We start from the raw sequence: 20,348 nt of genomic DNA, 5'->3' as shown, positions 1-20,348 counted from the left end.
TTATTTAAATTTATTAAATAAAATAATTACAGAATGTATAAAATGTTTGAGACACACAAAGGGACTATATGAATACAACTAATAGGACATGGTGCAAATAAAAACAAACATAAATAACTTAGAAAATAATTGCTTGTGATTGAGCCATGCCAATATAATAAAATCACAGTACTACCCAAATTAACTCAGTGGCATACCAATCAAACTACCAAAATATTACTATATAGAACTAGGACAAATCATGACTTCTAAAGTAACAAAAGATCAAAGATGAAAAAAAATGTGAAGGAAAGACACTGAGAAGTGGCAGATCTCTAGCTATACTACAAAGCTATAATCATCAAAGAAGCTGCTTGGTATTGTTTAAATAGTAGGAATGGTTATTACTGTAGTAGATTTGGTACACAAAATCCAAAAGCAAATGAACATTATGTTACAAGTGTTAAGCCAACTCGAAAGAGCCCATTTATTAGAGTAAGGATTCAGTATTTAACAAAAAGTAGTGAGAAAACTGGTCAGCAGCCTGGCAGAAATTAGGTTTTTGCCAGCCTCTCATGTTGGTTGGATGAGGGATGGATGTAAAAGATCACATCATCAACAAATTAGAGGAAGAAGGAAGGAGAGAGATTCCTTTCACGACCGAAGATAGGGAAAGAGTTTTGATCAAACAAAGAAAGACATATTCATAGGACATAAAATCAGTAATTGTGTTTACGTAAAATAGAAAATCTAGAGACAAAATCAGTATATTTAAAATTAGAAGGAAAACATTTAACTGAGGAAGAAGTTTTTGCAGAAAGTTTTAATACTCAAGATATTTACAAAACCAGTTCACATATATAAGAACATATCCCAATAGGTAAAAATTCAAAGCCTAGGAACAAGAATTCTCAAAGGAAGAAATCTTACCTATTAGTAGCCATGTTAGAAAATGTATCTTTTCCTGACCTAGAAGTAGGTGGTGGCCTCAAGATGTGGAATGATGAGGCCTTAATCTTAAGATGTGGCCAAGCCCTAGGTTCATTTTTATCACACTATGCTTATTTATTACAAGGAATTTTTTTTTGTTTTAATTACACAAGATTGGGATTCAGCAAGGAAAGGGAGACTAATGATATTGATACCAAATTTAAGAAGGAAAAGAGTGTCCTTGAAGCTTTTTTTTAATGTATAGAAAGAAGTTCAGAAAGTCATAAATATATGCAGGACAACTTTAAAACTTAAATTGATGAATTTATCATACATAAAAATCTGTAGGTGATAAAATTTGCAATTTCATTTATATCATCTTTGTTTTTCTTTGGAAGTAAATGCTCATGTTTGTTGGTGTTTATCAAGTTTAGAATAACACGAAGTTAAAAATTATTCAGAAGGGAAAAAAAGAACATAGTTCAATTCATCTTCCAGACAAGTTCACTACCACTTAAAAATAAGTTTTTGAGTGAAGTATTGAGTACTGAGAGTTGTAGTTCACCCCTCTTGTGCCCTAGAGCACAGATCTCTTAGAGAATTTTTTTTTAATAGAGCTACCCATCACAGAAATTATGGCATATTTTTAATATTTACATATGTACATCCTGCAAATGGGTTCCCACCAATAAGGACTTTTGTTGAATTGGTAGGAAGAAGAGGAAGAGCAGCCACAACCAGCACAGCCCACCATCCCTGTGGATGAAAAGAAAAAGATTCCAGATCCGGACAGTGATGATGTCTCTGAAGTGGATGCAAGACATATTATTGAGTAAGCGGAACTCTTTATGATCCTCCGAGAAGCATGATATGAGTGTGAATAGAGGTCTTACCTAATAAATCATCTTTTTGTAATTGTAGCTATCTTGTACCAGACATGAGAAAACAGGTAGGGAAACCGAGCCATTTCTGGCCTTCCTTCACAGGACACAAATACAATTGCAAATAACAGTTCTCTGGAAAATATTACATGCAAACCAAAGTCAGTTCCATTCATTTCTATAGAGATTTTTTTCAGAAACTTCACTATAGGTTCATTTCCTTTTACATGAAAGTCCCCACATTTCTTGGGCTTCTGCCTAAAACTGAAATTTTTAAAACTATTTTCTATATTTAGTTTGTGAATTTATCCTCTATATTCAATACTGGTGATGAGTCACTATTACAGATGGAGAAGCCGAGGGATAGTTATGCCCAAGTGAGCTGGTAGCAGTCAGTGGAATTTGGTCTTGGTCTTAGTCTTACGTCAGGTTTGTGCTTGGCCTGCTGCATTATATTTCAGAACCCTGAGAGCCCAAGAATTTACAAAACATAGTTAGGTTAGAGGCTTTAGAACAATCTCCTTATGCAAACCTTGCTCACGTGACAGTTGAGCAAACTGGAGATGAAGAGCAGGCCTGCAGTCCTCTGGCTTCTAGCCTGTAGCTCTTGCCATAGTGCCAGACTGAAGAACCTAATTTTCCATATTAAAGCAGTGGAGTAGTTTAATATTACTATGGCCAGAGAAATTTGTTTCCATGTAATATTTACTACAAAAGTCAAGCCTCTGTTCCCTGACTGCCTTTTTTATCAAACCGCAGGAATGCCAAGCAGGATGTTGATGATGAGTATGGCGTCTCCCAGGCCCTCGCCCGCGGTCTGCAGTCGTATTACGCCGTGGCCCACGCGGTCACTGAAAGGGTGGACAAACAGTCCACACTCATGGTGAACGGTGTGCTCAAGCAATACCAGGTAAGAGGGAGATTGGAACGCACCTTTCCGAGCATCGCTTTGGTGCTGCTTTTGCTCAGCGGTTGAAGAATGCCATGCTTATCTTCCTCTCCCAAATGATTTTTCTCTATAGGCAAGAGTACCATGTTTACTTTTTTTTGGCCACCTTCTGGAGGGCAGTTGGGCTTAAGTAACCTGCCCAAGGTTACACGGCTAGTTTTTTTGTGTGGGTGTTAAGTGTCTGAGGTCGGAACCGAATTCCATTCCTCCTGACTCCCGGGCCAGCACTTTACTCACGGCGCCACTTAGCCGCCCCCCATGTTTACTTTTTAATCTGCTAAAATAGAATAGTTACAAATGAAATGCAGTGATCTGGTGGATACTTGATAAAACTTTTTTTTTCCTAATAGGCAACAGTGAGCATCTTATGTTGCACATTCCTCTTGTAAAACTGGTTGTAGGCTAAGTTTGCTTTATTCATTACAAGGGGTAATTTGCTGAAGGATAGAGGGAGTCTCTCTGTTCCTTTTTAAATGCACTGTGTCCCCCATGTCTGCCATGTGCTTTCTCACCTCTCCCACTTATAGGAGGTCTTACCTCCTACAGAAAGTTTTTCTTGAACCTGATGATTGTTAGTATTCTCCTTCATCTCAAATTATCTTTCACTTAGATGTGTAAATATTATATTCCTCCTCATAGAACGTAAGTTGCAGGAATTATTTTTCGTTTTGTATTTTTATCCCCAAAGCCTTGCATGTAATAGGTGCTTAATTATTCTAATTGGTTGAATGAATAGGCAAAATAACTGGCATTTTTTTAAAGCATCAAAAGAAATAGTGTTTATAAAAAGAACTACAGTAATTAATTCAAGTAGTAAGTATGTTTCATTGTTTCAGCCTACTCCACAAAGTCTTAGCTCAGGGCAGATACAAGATTCCACAGAAAAGCCATTATCCAGTGGAAATTTCCAAAGGCAGAATGGAATTGAAAAAATTAGCACTTAGCTAGATCAGTGAGCTTTATTGCTTCTGTTCTGAGATTCCAAATTTCTATGAGAAAGATATATTCCATTTAAAATAATTATGCTTTTTATACCTTTTTTTTTTTTTCTAAAATTCCCAGAACCTCTAAAGAGTCATGTGTTGATCTATGTGAATAAGTTGGAAAGTGATTCTTTATTATTTGGCCACTACATCACCAATTCCTACTTCACTAACATACTTTTTAAAAAGGGACTCTAGGGGCAGCTAGGTGGTACAGTGAGTAGAGCACTGGCCCTGGAGTCAGGGGGACCTGAGTTCAAATGTGGCCTCAGACACTTAACACTTAATAGCCGTATGACCTTGGGCTTGACCCCAATTGCCCTGCCTTCCCCCCTCCAAAAAGCAATAAAAAAGGGCTGGAAGGGTATTCTGTCATTTGAGAGATTTTTCAAACTGTATTTTTCTCTTTAACCAACTTAATGTTACTTAGCTATGTTCAAATTTTTTATTCTTTTCAGATTAAGGGTTTGGAATGGCTGGTGTCCTTATATAATAATAATCTGAATGGGATCCTGGCAGACGAAATGGGCCTTGGCAAAACTATCCAGACAATTGCTTTAATTACATACCTCATGGAACACAAGCGTATCAACGGACCTTTCCTCATCATAGTACCTCTTTCGTAAGTTTGAAAAAGGAAAACCTACCTGGGATTGTACTTAGCTTAGTGGCAATAATGCAGTGTCATTAGGCAAGACCAGATTAGTTGGGGGGGAGGGCGCTATTTTTCTTTATATACTAAGCCCCAAACTGTGGTGTTCACAGACCACCATTCCCTTGCTTACCAGGGTCCTAATGAGAGGTTATGGATAGATTGATGTAAATCCATCAACATTCTAGGAAAGATAATTATGAGTATATCATTAACACCTTTGTAGTATGGAAAAGATAATGTATTATTAGCATGCAGCTCATAAATCTTAGTGACTGTCCTACAAAATAGAGCTAAGAAGAAAAGAGGAGGCTACTGTTTTGCAGCAAGATAATCTGTCTCTTGCTCAATTCGTTAATGGTCATTTATAACTTTCATCCAATAAAACAAGCCAGTGGAGCATTATTGTAATCTTTCAAATACATGAAGACAACCATCATCTATTTTCTTTACCTCTGTTCCTTCCCCATGGTCTCTTCTCCAAGCTAACCATTCCTAATTCTTTCAACTAACCTTTTTGTGTTATGGCCTCACACCAGAGCCGTCATAGTGCTGCTTACCTTCTCTGGACTTTGTTCAAACTAATTACTGTCTGTTAGTTAATTATGAATTAGACTGTTAGCTAATTACTAAACTATGACATCCCAAACTGAACACAGTATACTGAATATGGTCTAAAGTAGCCCTCATTGTTGTTCTAAGTGCTACTGATAGAATGAAGGGGGGAAAAATTGACCTTGTCCTCAAGGAGCTCATATTGACATCATGTATATACAAGTTGTATACAGAATAAATAGGAGGTAATTTCAGAGCAAATGCCCTAGTACTTACAGGTGATTGGGAGGGACAGACTAGGAAAAGTCAGCCGAAGCTAAAGCACACAGTTGAAGGATAGAGTATTATGTTCAAAGACTAGCAAGTAGGCTGTTATAACAGAATCATAGAATTCATGCAGCAGAATAAAGTTTAAGAATCCTAGAAAGGGGGTGGCTAGGTGGCACAGTAAATAGAGCACTGGCCCTGGAGTCAGGAGGACCTGAGTTAAAATCTGGCCTCAGACACTTGACACATTTACTAGCCATGTGACTTCGGGCAAGTCACTTAACCCCAATTGCCCTCCCCCCAAAAAATTGAAGCAGCCTAGAAAGATAGAACAAGACTAGATTGTTGAAGATGATATTGAATCCTAGAAGTAATAGGGTGCCATTAATGTTTATTGATGTAGTGTTAGGCTAGCATGGCCAGACCTTTATTTTAGGGGAAGTCCCTTTGGTGGCTGCTTGGAAAGAAATGGGGAGAGACTTGAGGCAGGGGGACCAATCAGAAAGATTGCAGTAGTCAAGGCTTGAGGTGATGAGGGCCTATACTAGGGTAGTTTTAGCTGTAAGACTGGAAAGAAAGGGACTTAGAGGGGAGATGTTGTGAAGGTAGAAACAAGATTGGATGTGGGGTTGGGGCAAGTAAAGAGTTATGGCTGATAACTGAGGGGTTTTGATTGTGGGTAATGGATGATATTCCCCTCTATTGTAAAAGGAAAATTGGGAAGAGGAGAGAGTTTAGGAGAAAAGATAAGATTTGTTTTGGACCTGTTGAGTTTGAGGTGCCTATATAGTTCAAGAAGTCTGAAAGGAATTTGTTGATACAGGACTAAAAAGAGAATAGATCTGGATATGTAAGCTCTTGGAAGCATATTCATGGAAATAAAAATTGAACCCTGAGGAACTGATGAGACCACTAAACAAGATAGTATAGAGAAAGGAGAGAAGAAGATCCAAGACAGAGCCTTGGGGGATATCCTTGGTTCCTGAGTGTGAATGTGATCTAGATCAAGAGTTCGAACCTATGGCCTTCTAGGTCCTTGGGTGTGGCCTTTTGACTGAGTCCAAGTTTTATAGAACAAATACTTTTAGTAAGGGAATTTATTCTGTTAAGTTTGGATTCAGTCAAAGGGGGACTTTGGCTTGATGGCCTAGGCTGCAGGTTCCCTACCCCATTCTAACTGAAGATCCAGCAGAGGTCCCTGAAAGAAGTAGTCATAACAGGTAGAAGAACCAGGGGAGAACAGTGTTATGAAAATCTAAAGAGAAGAGAGTTCCCTGGAAAAGGGTGATCCAGTAGTGTCAGAAGTTTCAGAGTGATCAAGAAACATGAGATTTGAGAAAAGGCCATTCGATTTGGCATTTGAGATTTGGTCACTTGTTGAATCATCAGGTCAGAAGCCACATTGCAGAGGAATGAGAGCAGAAAAAATGAAGGCATCTAGTGTAGTTCACTTTCTTAAGAAATCTATCCAAGAAGGGAAAGAAATATTAGATGATAGCTAATAAGGATGGTAAAGGTTTTGTGGGTTGTTTTTTTTTTTTAAGGATGAGGGAGTCATCCTTAGGCAAAAGGTAGGGAGAAATTAAAGATTAGTGAGAGAGTAGGGATTTTAGTGAAGGCAATCTTCTAGACAAGATGAAAGGGGATGAAATCAAGAGTGCATGTAGAGGAGGTAATCATAGCAAGGAGAAAATCTCCCTCTTCAGACAGGAGGAAAGGCAGAGAGAGGAAAGGAGAAAAAAGCATTTGGATCACACCTACTGTGTTCTAGGTACTTTGCTAAGAAGTTTACAAATACTACCTCATTTAATCCTCACAAGAACCCAGGCAAATGCTATTATCCCAATTTTGCAGTTATGGAAACTTGAGGCAAATAATTGACTTGCCCAAGATCACATGGATAGTAAGTTTCTGAGTCTGTATTTAAAATAAGACCTTTCTGGCTTCAGGCCATGTGCTATCTATCTCCTGTGCCACCTACCTGCCTCTGAAAGTGAAGATAGTTGGGAGAGACTCAACAATGTGAGATGAAGAATAAGAGAGAAAAGAGTCCTTAGTGAATTTCATTGAAGCATGAGACAAGGTCCTTACCTGAGAGAATGGAGGAAGGAAGGTGATGGAGACTTGAGGAGAAATTAAAAGGTGTGGAATAACTATTGTGTTTAATGAGAAAATGGATCAATATGGAGGTATAAAAGGATTACCTTACTTTATTGAGTGCCCCGTTGAAATTATGTGACATAAATCTGTAGTAGATATCTGAGCAAGATTTTATAATTTTCACCACCTCTATTCAGCAGCATTTGAATAGGAGCAAGGGAGGAGAATGAGAGTAATCCAGGATTGGTTTTTGGTTGAGCATCATTGGCCATAGCACAAAAAGGACATGGGATTCAGGAGTATAGGGAAGTGTAGAGGGAGCTGAACTGGTTCCCTGAAATTGGGAACAAAAGAGATGTAGCCAGTTCAGTGGTGGTGATCTTGGCGAGAAAACTGAAGGATGGAGGTTTGGGGATCACAAGGTAAGATGAAATGATTTTTTTAAATGGTCAGATAATAAACATGGAAATAGAAGAGTTGTGATTGATGTCAAGATCAAAGATAAAACTACCTCTTTGTGTATTTGGAGTAGAGTGGAGAAATACCACCAGGTAAACTGAGGAAATAAACAGTGAAGTCCCATGGTATGAAAGCAGGTGTTATGATGGAAAGAAAGTCTGAGAGCTAAGCACCAGGTTCAGAGAATAGAGATTTTCAAATGAAAGAATTATTTCTGAAACATATCCAAATGAGAATATTAACCAAAAAACATTTCAAAATGGTTCAAAGAGGAGAATACAAGAAATGGAAATTAGGACAACTCTGCAGTTCCACCTCATTGAAGGCAGGGACTCAGAGAAACTTGGATTGAGAATTGAACAGCTGAAAGCTGCTACATGAGAAAATATTTGACTTTTTTGCATACGACTTTTTCTTATCCTTTTGAGCAAGGTTCATTCTTTCATGTCCATATTCTGTTCATTAGTCTCCTTCCTTACAAGTCTCAGTGATGTCTATGAGGTCAAATTTCTCTTCTCATATGAAGAACTATAGTTCACATTTTTATTTGGCCCATAGTTTTTACATTTATAAATGGACATGTCAGAATGTTATTTTCTGTGTGACTCACTGGTCCTCTCTACAGATACTTTTTTGTTTCCCTGTGTCATACTCATTACTCACTGTGGTATCTGTGTTAGTTTTTTAATAGCTGTTTTCTCCCTCATCCTCCATTTTCCAGTTTAAAGCCCTTTTGACCAAGGTTCTTCATAACTTCCAGCAATGTTTTTTAGATCTCTTTTGGCTGTACATTTGTCTCTACTTTAGTCACAGGAAGTGGGTTATGGTTGTGAAATTTGAAAGGCCAGGGCCTAGGGCTTGAGGCTACTATAAATATTGTTTCATATACATACATGGATGTGCATGCATGTGTTTGTGTGCGTGTGTGATCAAATGGACTTTTTTAGGCTAACCTAGGTATTTGCCAATCTTTCGTCTTTTTTTTTTTTTTTTTGAGGGGGGAAGGTAGGGCAATTGGGGTTAAATGACTTGCCTAAGGTCACATGGCTAGTTTTGTGTTAAGTGTCTGAGGTCAGATTTGAACTCAGGTCCCCCTGACTCCAGGGCCGGTGCTCTATTCACTGTGCCACCTAGCCGCCCCAACCAGTCTTTCATCTTAATCCTTTGGGAAAGCATACTCTAAATTTCAAGCAATTTATGAATCTGTAGGAAACAAGTCATATTAAAACTGGGGAATATTGGTATCCATTACTTAGATGAATTATGAGGATATAAAGTTAGATACTTTTATCACTTTTGTAATTCTAAATTTATTTTGTAGAATTTTTTATGAATGTTTTTCCCTTCATCTTTAGAGTCTATATGGTAGTATAAAAAGAGATTAATTTTGCAACATTGAATATCAGTTTCATTAGTTTCTATTAACAAAGGACTACATTCCTGTATTGTATACCCCTAGCCCCATCCTCTTTCTCAACAGAGATGCTTCCTACTTCAATGTGAATATTAGAGTATATGGCCTGAGCTTTCACATTTTCACTCCTCAGTTTACTTCAACAGGACCAAATATCTGTTCTATGCTAGACACTAGAGGAAACCGTCAATGCCCTCAAGTAGCCTCCATTCAATGGGGAACAAAACCGAAGTACACAGATTAATACAAAATCTATACAAAGTAAAGATAAAGCAATTTGGTGGGAAGGAATCACAAACACCAGCAAGGATCAGAAAAGAGCCCCAGAACTGGATTTCATCTCGGGATGGAGAGTGTAAGAGCCAGGGCAGGGGGACAGAACCTTCGAGGCATGAGAGGCTGTGCTGCAAAGCCAGAGGAGCTGGAAGGGAAGGTTGAGTGGGGGCGGGGGGGGCATTTTGGCTAGAATGGTGAATATGTGCCAGGGGGTATATGAAATTAGGAAAATACAGATTAGAGCCATTCTGCAAAGGTCTTTCTGTGCCAAAGGGAATGGGTATTCTGGTTTATGCTAGAGACAGAGGGGATCTATTTAAGTTCCTGGAGCAAGGAATTGAATGGTCAGGTGTAGGCTTTAGGAATGAGAATTTTATGGCTGTGGGTAGGATGGATTAGAGACAGGAACAAGAATGGAGGCAAGAAGAGTACATTGTAGGCATGGGTTCTCTGTGCAGCAACACACAGATAGGGTATTACCTGAGAAATAACTAAGGAGTCAGTGTGATTAAATTTTATAGTACATGGTGGAAAATAAAGCATAATAAGGCTTTATAATTATTAATGTATAATAAGGTGGGTTGGAGGCAGATTAAGAGCTTTAAGTGCCAAAAGCCAGATATAGATTGTAGAAGTAATAGGAAGCCAATATCATGTATTAAGCAGAATGACATAATCGGATCATTGCTTTAATGAATATCATTTTGAAATCTTTGTAGATGGAAAGTGGATAGACTTGAGACAGGGAGACTAATTAGAAAGCTATTTACCGGCAAAATGGGATTGACCCCTTGACTTGAAGTCAGAAAGGCCTGATTTTTTTTTTCTTTTTGGTGGGGGGAGGGCAGGGCAATTGGAGTCAAGTGACTTGCCCAAGGTCACATGGCAAGTATGTCAAGTATCTAAGGCCAGATTTGAACTAGGTCCTCCTGATTCCAGGTGCTCTATTCACTGTGCCACCTAGCCACCCCATGGAAGGTGTGATTTCAAATCTAGCCTTAGACTCTTGCTGACTATGTGAACCTAGGCAAGTCAGTCAACTGTTAAACATTTAAGTGCCTACTAGGTGCCAAACACGAGGGTTACAAAAAGAGGCAGAAGACAGCCCCTGCCCTGAAGGAGCTCACAGTCTAACAGAGGATACTACAAACAAGCAGATGCTGTTCATCCTTCATTTTCGAAGAAGACCAGTGACATCACAATGTTGAAGGCAGGGTATGGTGTGTTCAGGTGTTGCTGATCAGACCAGTACAAATTTGGAAGGCACTAATTTCCACAGATCAGGTGCAAGTGGTCTATTAGAACTTTTAGAATAAAAGTGGCTCTGGATTTGTGCAGCTCATATTTCCTTTGTGCTTCTACAATTCTACCTTGCTCATGGAATACAGCACCTTTTTTTGATGCAGGCATGCCATACTGGATGGTCCTATGCTAGCATTTCCTATGTCTCACAGTCAATACTAAAGTTTTTCAGAGATACCTTGAGAGTGTCCATATAGTGCTTCTTCTGATCACCATGTAAGCACTTTTGTTTGAGTTCTCAATAAAATAGTCTTTTGGGTATGCGTCCATTTGGTATTAAAACTATGTGACCAGCCCATCTGGAGTTGTACTCTTTCCAATAGAGTTTGAATGCTTGACACTTGAGCTCTAGAGAGGACCTCTGTGTCTTGTACCTTTTCATGCCAGATAAGCTTTAAGATCTTCCCAGGATAATCCAAGTGGAAGTAGTTCAATTTTCTGGCTTGTCCAGGTTTCACAGGCATAAAACAATGTAGTCAGCATGATGGTTTTGTAGGCCTTCATTTTGGTAAGCAGCCTGATACCCCATACTATTCTTTTAGAGCCTCTCAAAAGCTGAACTAGCTCTGGCAATGAAAGCCTCTACTTCATTGTCTATGTGGAGAGCCCTGGAAGATAACTGGGAAGGCATTAGAATTAAGAGGGGTTGGCAAAGGCTTCCTGTGAGATTTTAGTTGAACTTAGAGGAAGCCAAGGAGAACTGGCTTGTGGCGATGAGGAGGGAGAGCATTCAAGGCATGACAGACTGCCAGAGAATGTCTTATTCATGGAACAGCAAGGAAGCCAGTGTCACAAGATTAAAGAATTTGTGACTAGGGATAATGTGTAAGAAATCATTTAGCCCTTGTCAGTCCATTTCCTCAGTTACCTCACAGGATTGTTGTGAAGATCAAATGAAATGTGTAAGGAAATTTGCAAACCTTCATGCTGTTGTTTTTATCATCATCATCATCGTAATCTAGGCAAGTGGTAGTGAGGACTTGAATTAGAAAGGTACATATGTGATAAATGTTGTGAAGATTGAGAAAAATCTAAGAGAAGAAGGTGGTTAGAAGTACAGAACAGTGCAAAGAGCTCAAGAAGTAGGTCTGAGAGAAAGCTATTGTATTTAGCAGCTAAGAGTCTACTGGTCACCATCTGGTTGTAGAATCAGAATCCAGATTGCCAAATGGTGAGCAGGAAGTAAAGGGCAACTCATTCATGGGGCTGTGATTTGGACTATGGAAGGGAGAGGAGACATAGTATGATAGCATGTTCATAAGCATTCAGAAAGGAGTTAGTGAATAAAAAGAGATTGATGAATAGGAGGAGGTTGGAGTGGGGAAAAGGTTAAGAATGATTGAAGGGGAAATAGGAAGAGATGTTATCGAGTGCCCATCTATAGAGACTGGCCTTACTCTTTCCTTGGAGCAAAAGAAGACAAGATGGAGAGGGAGGTTGAAGAGATGTGAATTGAGGAAAAGAGGAAGCTCAAGACCTAGGACCTTTTTTCTCTGTAAAACTGAGATGGGGGTCTCTGTGGCAGGTGAAGACTTTATCTGGGATTGGAAAGTTTGGAATTGATGCTTTAGGGAGGGTGATTTTTATCAGGGAAGAATAAAAGAATTTCCATTTAGCTGTGAGGGTCCATTTGAGAACGAAAAACAAATTTGTAGTGGACCAAGTAAGTGTAGTTGCATGACTTCCTCCAGGATTCAATAGTAGTAGGAATAGAGAAGAAACAGGTTAGAGTTTGGAAAGAAATGAGCTAGAACAGCAGGGGAGAGGATTCTGGAAAGATGGAGGGGGAGTAGATCAGAAAATCCCAAACTCTCAAGATTTTCCCCCACAAAAGGGTTAAAATGTCACCTTAGGGCAAACAAAATATGAGTGGAGATAAATAAGAACAGGGGCATAACTGGGGTCCTCCTGGGAAAATTTGGGAAGATCCAGAAGAAAAATCCCAGGACTTTGGCCCCTGTGAAGAGTAAACACCTCCAGGCTAGATTCTTTTAGCAGCAAGCCCTGGTGTTAGTTGGTTTGGGAGGCTACCTTGGCCCCAGCCACCAGAACTTTTACCCCCAGATAGTGAGAGTAGTTGGGTGTTTGAGCCCAGGAAGATGGAGGAAACCTCAGACCCACCTGTGCTGCGAAGAGTGGCCAGGGTGAGAAGGAACCAGCCCATACCCAGTGAGTACAGAAGCAGTGAAGTAGAAAACCCCTAGCTGTGGGTACTAATAGGAGGTTGGAGGTTTGGCTTTGGTTTTAGGTTAGAGGGAAGAACTGAAGACCTGGGTCAAGAGGCACCATTTCCCATACCCCAGGGCTAGAGGTGACTACAAATAACTAAGCTATCACCACAAAAAATCACAGGCAAAGGAGAAAGAATCCAACCATAGAAACCTATTATGGAAATAGAGATGAGTGGGGTTCGTCTTCAGAGGAGGATATTGAAGTAAAGAAGCCGCCAAAGAGTAGTGTCAAATGGACACCTGCCCAAAAAGAATTCATAGAAGATCTTTTAAAAAAAACTTTAAAAATCAAATGACATAGATGGAGGAAAAACTAAAAAGGAAAATAAGAATAGTCCAAGAAAAACAAGAAGGGTATGAAAGGAAAGTCAGCCAACTAGAAAAGGAGATCCATAATCTTATGGAAGAAAATGACACCTTGAAAATTAGAATTGGGCAAAGTGAAGCCAGTATAATTATAAGAGATTAAGAAATGATTAAACAAAATATGAATAATGAAAAAATAGAAGAAAAATCTTAAACTAAAAACAACACATTTGGAGAATAGAACAAGAAGAGAAAATATAAAAATAATTGGACTAACTGAAAGTTACAATCAAAAAAAGAATCTTAATACAAACAAGAAATCATTGGAAAAAAACTGTCCTGAAGCATTAGAACAAAGGGGGAGAGGGGGAGTGGAAATAGGGGGAAAAAAATCTATTGATCATCACTTTAAAAGGTCCTATGAGGAAAACTTCATAGGAATAGCATAATCAAATTTGAAAACTACCAGCTCAAGGAAAAAATATTAAAAGCATCAAGATTAAAACAATTTAACTATTATGGTGACACAATTAGAATTACACAAGACCTACCAGCAGAGACATCAAAGGACTTTAGGTCTTGGAACACAACATATCAAACAGCAGAAGACCTGGGACTCCTGCCAAAGATATCATACCCTGCAAAGTTAAGTATTACCTTGAATGAAAAAAAAATGGACATTTGAGAAACTCTCAGACTTTCAAGACTTTGTTTAAAAAAATCCTGAACTTAATAGACAATTTGACATAGAAGAATCAATAGAAATATAAGGTACATAATAAAGACTAAGTATAAGGGATTCATAAGGACAGCCTGTTTACTATTAATATATGTAAAATGTATGTCTAAGATTCTTATTAATAATTGGGTAGTTCATAAGAAAGGTTGGGGTAAACCTAAGTGTGATACGAATTTAAAAAGTAAAACCATTTAGGCACAGCTTAAAAGAGTAATTTGCTTATACAAATGAGGTACAAGAGGAAGAATTGATACACAGTAATGAGATGGTGTAGGAGGGCAGTAGTTCTGGTAACCTACTTTCACCGGGAATAGGTTTAAGAGAACGATACATCTATATTTAAAAGAGTATTAAAAAAAAGTCTTCTAAATTCAGAATAAAATGGTAGGGGCATAGGGAGAAGACAAGGCAGAGGTCTTTAGAGGGGAGGGTGAGGGAATAGGTAAAATAGGGGTATAGAAGGATGTTTAGATTTATGAGAATGGGAGGATAGGGGAGGGATCCTTGGAGGGGCATAGGCACGTCATAGGAAGGCAATGTAGGGGGTAAAAGTAAAGTAGAGGAGGTAGGAGGGATAGGAAACAAGATGCACATAAAAAAGATCAAGAGTAGAATAATAGGTTTTGGAAAGTATATGTAAATATGTATATAGCTATGGAGAAGCATAAACTATATTGTAGCCTTCTGGGAGAGGGTATGTATATATTTATAGCTATAGAGAAACATCTATACTTTATTGTGGCCTTCTGTGGGGGGGGGGTTGGAGGGAGGAGGGAAAGAACAAAGTAAAAAAGTACACAGCAGAGAACAAAAGAAAACTCAGAAGGAAGCAAAGAAAAGATTTTCAATTCTTAATATGAGTATTTATCACATAGGCTTACTTGAAATGAAAGTTTATTAATATAAAAAGAATAACAGGGCAAGGATTTCAAAGGTAGAGGACAGTGTAAAGTTGAACCAGTTAATTCTAGGGTCAAACTTCGAATGGGAGTGAAGTAAGACCAGAGTAAGAATGATTTACTAGGAAAGCTGGGAGGAGTAGAGGAATAGTTGGCCAGTCAAGGGGAAAGAATACATTTATGGTGAGTGAGGTCAAGGCAGAGATGGATTAATTAGAGGGTATGACCTGAAAGGAATGCCAGCATTCTCCAGCATGCAGCTTGAACCTTTATATGAGCTCAAAAGGATGGCCTTCCCTATATATGTCTTAGTTTTCTTCATAAAGTACATATTAGTTCCTTTCTGTACCCTTGCTGTTCCTCATACATAATACTTCATTTCTCATCTCTTTGCTTTTGTATAAACTATTCCACCATACCTGGAATATGCTCCCTCTTCACCCCCTACCTTTTAGCATCTACAGTGAAGGTCCTCTACAGAAAGGGAATAGGAATGTAGTGTTGTAGAACAGTAGCACCAGTGCAATATTTACAGAGCCCACAATCATGATAAAGACTGTGACTACAAGTATTGCATGATGTTTGATTGCAAAGTATACTAGATTCTCCAGATAGAGGATAGAACTGAAGGATTTATTTAGACACCAGAAAACTGAATCCCCAAACCAGTAAGCCGATTCCATCATAGTATCAAAGATATTCAGAAACCATAATAATGCTGAGAGCCACAGCATCCTTCAGCCTTTCCACAAACCAATACAAGATCAATATTTACTCACAAAACTCTGTCTCCTTGTCTGAGCTCCTCTGTTCCCCCTGTCTGGCTGGCTCTGAACCAGCTTCATGTGGGCTCTGCTTCCCTTCAGCAAACTCCTCCTACCACAAGCTCAATGTGACTACATTCAACCTATTAGGGGGCAGAGTTTACTTTCAAAGCAAGGGAGGTCTTCACACTCTCCCCTAGATCTATTAAGGGGCAGGGAATATCTTTAAATTCCCATTCCCATTACAAAATCATGGCTGTGAAACTTATAGCAAAACTCAGGCATCCTGCTTAAACCATATTAAAATGTAATTGGGAAATGTTTTACAAAATAAATACAATACTACATATATAATGTCAAATTGTGATTTTTGTTTTTTTGGCAGAGGGAAAGTAGGGCAATTGGGGTTGAGTGACTTGCCCAAGGTCACATGGCTAGTTTTTTGTGTGTTAAGTGTCTGAGACGGGATTTGAAGTCAGATCCTCCTGACTCCAGGGCCAGCGCTCTATTCACTGTGCCACCTAGCCTCCCCAAATTGTGATTTTCTAAGTCAGTACTGTTTCTGTTTGAGTTTGACACCACTTTTCTAGATGAGAAAAAAGTTTTGGAATAGATATTGGTGAAGATAATGATGGAGAGTGAGTCAAAAGTAGAATTGCAATGCAATAATAAGGAATTTTAACCTTATCTAATTCTACCATGTGGTGCTTGCATCTGGTTTCATACATAACCTTTTATTCCTCTAAAGCTAACCCTCCTGTGCTGATTAACCTTCCTTTCAACTATCCCTTTTTAACATTTTTATTGCTACATTTTGGTCTTATATCATTGGCCTGACTTAGCCCTTTTTCTTTCCTTTCTCAGAAAGCTATCTACTATTAACAGAACTTCTTTTCAGCAAAACTAAGCAAAATATTAGCTAAGTACTACAGTTACATGTTGTGTTCATTAACTTGTCCCCAACTTTGGCAAAGAAGGGAAGAATGTCGGTTCTAGAATGTCAATTCTTATATCTCTTCTTTGCGGGTAAACTTGGTCATTATAATTTCTTGGCTTTCGTGTTAATTGTTGAGCTTTGTATTTATGCTATTGTCATTATGTAAATGCTTCATTCTACTGAATTTCATATCTGTACAAAAGTTTACCATCCTTTTCTGATTTTATCATATTTATTATTTTTTACAGTACAGCAATCTTTAACATTTATCTACCAACTCTTCTTTCAGTTCTTTGCTATTACAAAAGGTACCATAGTGGGTGGTAGGTCACTGATCTTTGATTCAGGAAGACCTGGTTTCAAATCTCTTCCCAGATACTTAGTGTTTGATCCTTAAGAAGTCATTAACTGGTGGCTCAGTGAATAGAGCACCAGTCCTGGAGTCAGGAGGACCTGACTTCAAATCTGGCCTCAAACACAAAAGCTAGCTGTGTGACGGTGGGCAAGTCACAACCCCAATTGCCCTACCTTCCCTCCTCCAAAAAGCAAAAAAAAAAAAAAGAAGTCCTTAACCTCAGTTTCCTCATCTCTACAGTAAGTCAAACAACAGGACATATATTACAGGATTGTTGTGAGAGATCAAATGAGATAACATGTAATTAATGTTAATGTAATAAAAATAATGTAAATAATGTTAATTTTAAGAAAGAGATCCAAGATGAATTTGTTAATGAGAGACAAAAGGTAAAATGGAAAGCACTAAATTTAATACCAAGGAAACCAGAGTTCAAGTTCAAGCTCTGATAGTTACTAGCTCAGTGACCTTGGACAAATTGCTTAACTTTCAGCCATAGTTTTCCTAACTGCAAAATGGGAATAATGCTTGTTACTTGCTACTTCACAGGATTGTTTTGAGGAAAGCCTTTGGAAACCTTAAAGGGTGCTATCCAAATATGGCCTCTTATTTTAAGAGAATTAGGCACAGTGGAGGGGGAAGGGACTAGGTAGGTAGTAGATAGTAGACTAGGGACTGGGGGGGAGTGATTAGAGTGAATGAATGAATGAAAAATAAAAACATTTGTTAAGTGTTTACTATGCAGAGTACTATGCTACAAATAGTATAGTCCCCCCTCTCAAAGAGTTTACATTCTAATGGAAAGAGATAACATGTAGAAGGATTCAGCTGCAAATCAGATGGAAAGGTTCTTGGTCCTTAAGGTTCAGTAGCCAAGCAATTGTTGTTATCAATAAATATTATCCACAAATATCATTGAGATTACTGAGAGAAATAGCAGGACAGATATGTCTAGTTTACTGTTCTTGGGAGGTGAGCTTAAAAAACAAACAAGGTAGGTTAAGTAATAAACTTGTTTTTTCCAAAACTTGCTTTCTTTCCTGACATACTCCCTGTCACCAAACTGGTCATTCTTATCTCATGCCTTTACCTCTTCCTCAGTATCCCACTAGTCACTAAGTCCTATCAATTCTTCTTTCAAAACCTGTCTTGTTTATGGTTTGGTTTTTTTTTTTTTTTTTTGCTCTCACCATTGTAGTCCAGGCATAAAAGTAAAAAAAAGGTATTACTTCTCACATGGTTTACTGTACAAAACTTCTGTCTTTCCTTACTTTAGGCTTTACCTAGTCATTCCAATTCATCCTGAGAACTGCCAGGCAAAGTCAAGTCTTCAGTTAGTCTTCCTAGCTTTTGATTCCCTACCATGTTCTGGTGCCCGTTTGCCCTTTCCATCCTTATTTCTCACTATTCCGTCAAAACATCTGTTCTGTCTGGCAAATCAGACCAGTCTTCTCCTAGACAGTAAGGGTGCCACATTCGTTCATGTCTGTAACTTCCATTCTTGCCTTCCAAACACTCTATATTCAATAAGATCCTGTTCACATCCCATTTCTTCTTGGGAATCCTTTCTTCACTGTTCTAGCCCTCATTGATCTCCCTCTCCCTTGAATTCCTCTATTACAGTCCAGCACTTAACTCTCTGCTGGCATGAACTTTTTTGCTGTTGTTTGAGGTTTCTGTTAGTTGTGCCTCTCCAACTGGACTCTGATCTCCTTGGAAACTATAATGGCTTTTCTGGATTGTACTTCCTCCCTCATAGCACCCAGCACAGCTCTGGGCATACTGCTCATGAATATTTCATAGATTTTGATAATTTATTAGAGAAATGTGATTTGATAGTTCTTTTCCCTTTTTTCTCCTAGAACTCTGTCAAATTGGGCATATGAATTTGATAAGTGGGCTCCTTCTGTGGTGAAGGTCTCCTACAAGGTAAGTTAACGCTTTCCTTTCAAAAGTTCTTGCTCATAAAATACTTTAAAGCAAAGGAATGAAAAGTCTTTATATGTGTCACATACGGACATGCATACATATGTTAAAAGTCATTATGTATTAGGCAAGAACTGTCAGCAGGGTCTGGTGAAAAGCCCTAGATTTGGCATCTGGTACCGTGGGTTCAGATCTTGGTTCTACCACCTGTATCCTTTGTAACCTTGAGGAAGCTGCTCATCATCTGCTCTGTACTTTCCTTCTCTTCAGAATGAGGAGATTGAATTATTTGATGTCTGTGGTTTCTGCTGCATCTAAATGTTATGATGCTGAGTAGGAAGAAGCAAAATGGAAACATTTTCAAAGTCATTGCTTTCTCTTCAAGTCCTTCAACATTTCAGGTTGATTATTTACATACCCAAGATCACTGGCCTGAAGTTCACCAGCCTTGCTAGCTGGTTCTTCACATGCCCAAAGGCCTCCTAGGGCAGGGGCATGGCCTGGAGCTGTGGCCCTGGACCAGCTTGTGTGGGAATCTCAGAATGGAGGGGAGTTATTCAGTAAGAACTTCTCCTTTTAAATTTGGGTGCTCCAGCAGGCATGTACTTGTTTGGAGAGTCTGTGTTTTATTCTTTATCAAGACAATACAGGTGACACCTAGTGTATCTAAGTACTTATTCCCCTTGTTGGTTAGAATTACCCTACTGGTTCTTCTGTGCACCTCAGTAAGCAGCTGCTGCTTGCTTTCCTTTTCCCAGGGCTCTCCAGCAGCAAGACGAGCTTTTGTACCTCAACTTCGGAGTGGGAAATTCAATGTCTTGCTAACTACTTATGAATATATTATAAAAGATAAGCACATTCTTGCCAAGGTAAGATTTTGACACTGTATTTCTTCAACAGCAAGCCAAACTTTCCATGACTAGTAGTGAAATAACTGACAAAAATGTTAATATGCTGATCATTCTCTTTAACTTGCTTCCAAGTATTTCCTAAGCAGTTATTTTAAAGTATGCTTTACCAAGGTCACAAAGCTTGGAAACTGCATAAGAGAAATATTAATGTTGTTATAGCCACACAAGAAGTAAGCAGCCATATTATGATTACAGCTCAGATTTCAAGGCCCTTTCCAGGCTCCATGTCATTCTGTCCCCTTCTTTGATGACACATAGGGGAGAAAACAGAAAAGCCAGAAGAGTTGGACCTACCCAGCCCAGTTTTTTAGCTTGCAGAAACCTTCTTTACTCTCTGCTTTCTCCTAATACCCCCAGCATGGTTCAATGGGAAGACCCCTGGCTTGGTAGCCAGTTAGCCTTAATTTTCTCATTTTAAAATGAAGGGGTTAGACTAGATGATTTCTGAAGTTCTTCTAGTTGTAGATCTAATACTATGATCTATATACTATACTATACTATACTATACTATACTATACTATACTATACTATAC

The 20,348-nt window shown here is 38.6% G+C and overlaps 1 protein-coding gene across 5 annotated transcripts in view; it reads left to right on the top strand.

The window, feature by feature from the left end:
* The window catches only part of SMARCA4 (SWI/SNF related BAF chromatin remodeling complex subunit ATPase 4), a 129,044-nt gene that overhangs the window by 74,861 nt on the left and 33,835 nt on the right, over positions 1–20,348 (top strand). For all 5 annotated transcript variants that reach the window (XM_069083042.1, XM_069083044.1, XM_069083043.1 and 2 more), the window contains exons 14-18: positions 1,623–1,741; positions 2,550–2,700; positions 4,181–4,344; positions 18,841–18,907; positions 19,663–19,773. In XM_069083042.1, the coding sequence (XP_068939143.1) occupies positions 1,623–1,741; positions 2,550–2,700; positions 4,181–4,344; positions 18,841–18,907; positions 19,663–19,773 (612 nt within the window). The remainder of the gene's footprint in view (positions 1–1,622; positions 1,742–2,549; positions 2,701–4,180; positions 4,345–18,840; positions 18,908–19,662; positions 19,774–20,348) is intronic.

This window comes from Petaurus breviceps, unplaced genomic scaffold, assembly GCF_028583685.1.
Source record: "Petaurus breviceps papuanus isolate PSGF00001 unplaced genomic scaffold, PetGlider_PUasm1.0 172, whole genome shotgun sequence".
Classification (NCBI taxonomy): Eukaryota; Metazoa; Chordata; class Mammalia; order Diprotodontia; family Petauridae; genus Petaurus; species Petaurus breviceps.
Note: the sequence above shows the minus strand (reverse complement) of the source record. Positions and strands in the feature narration are given on the sequence as shown.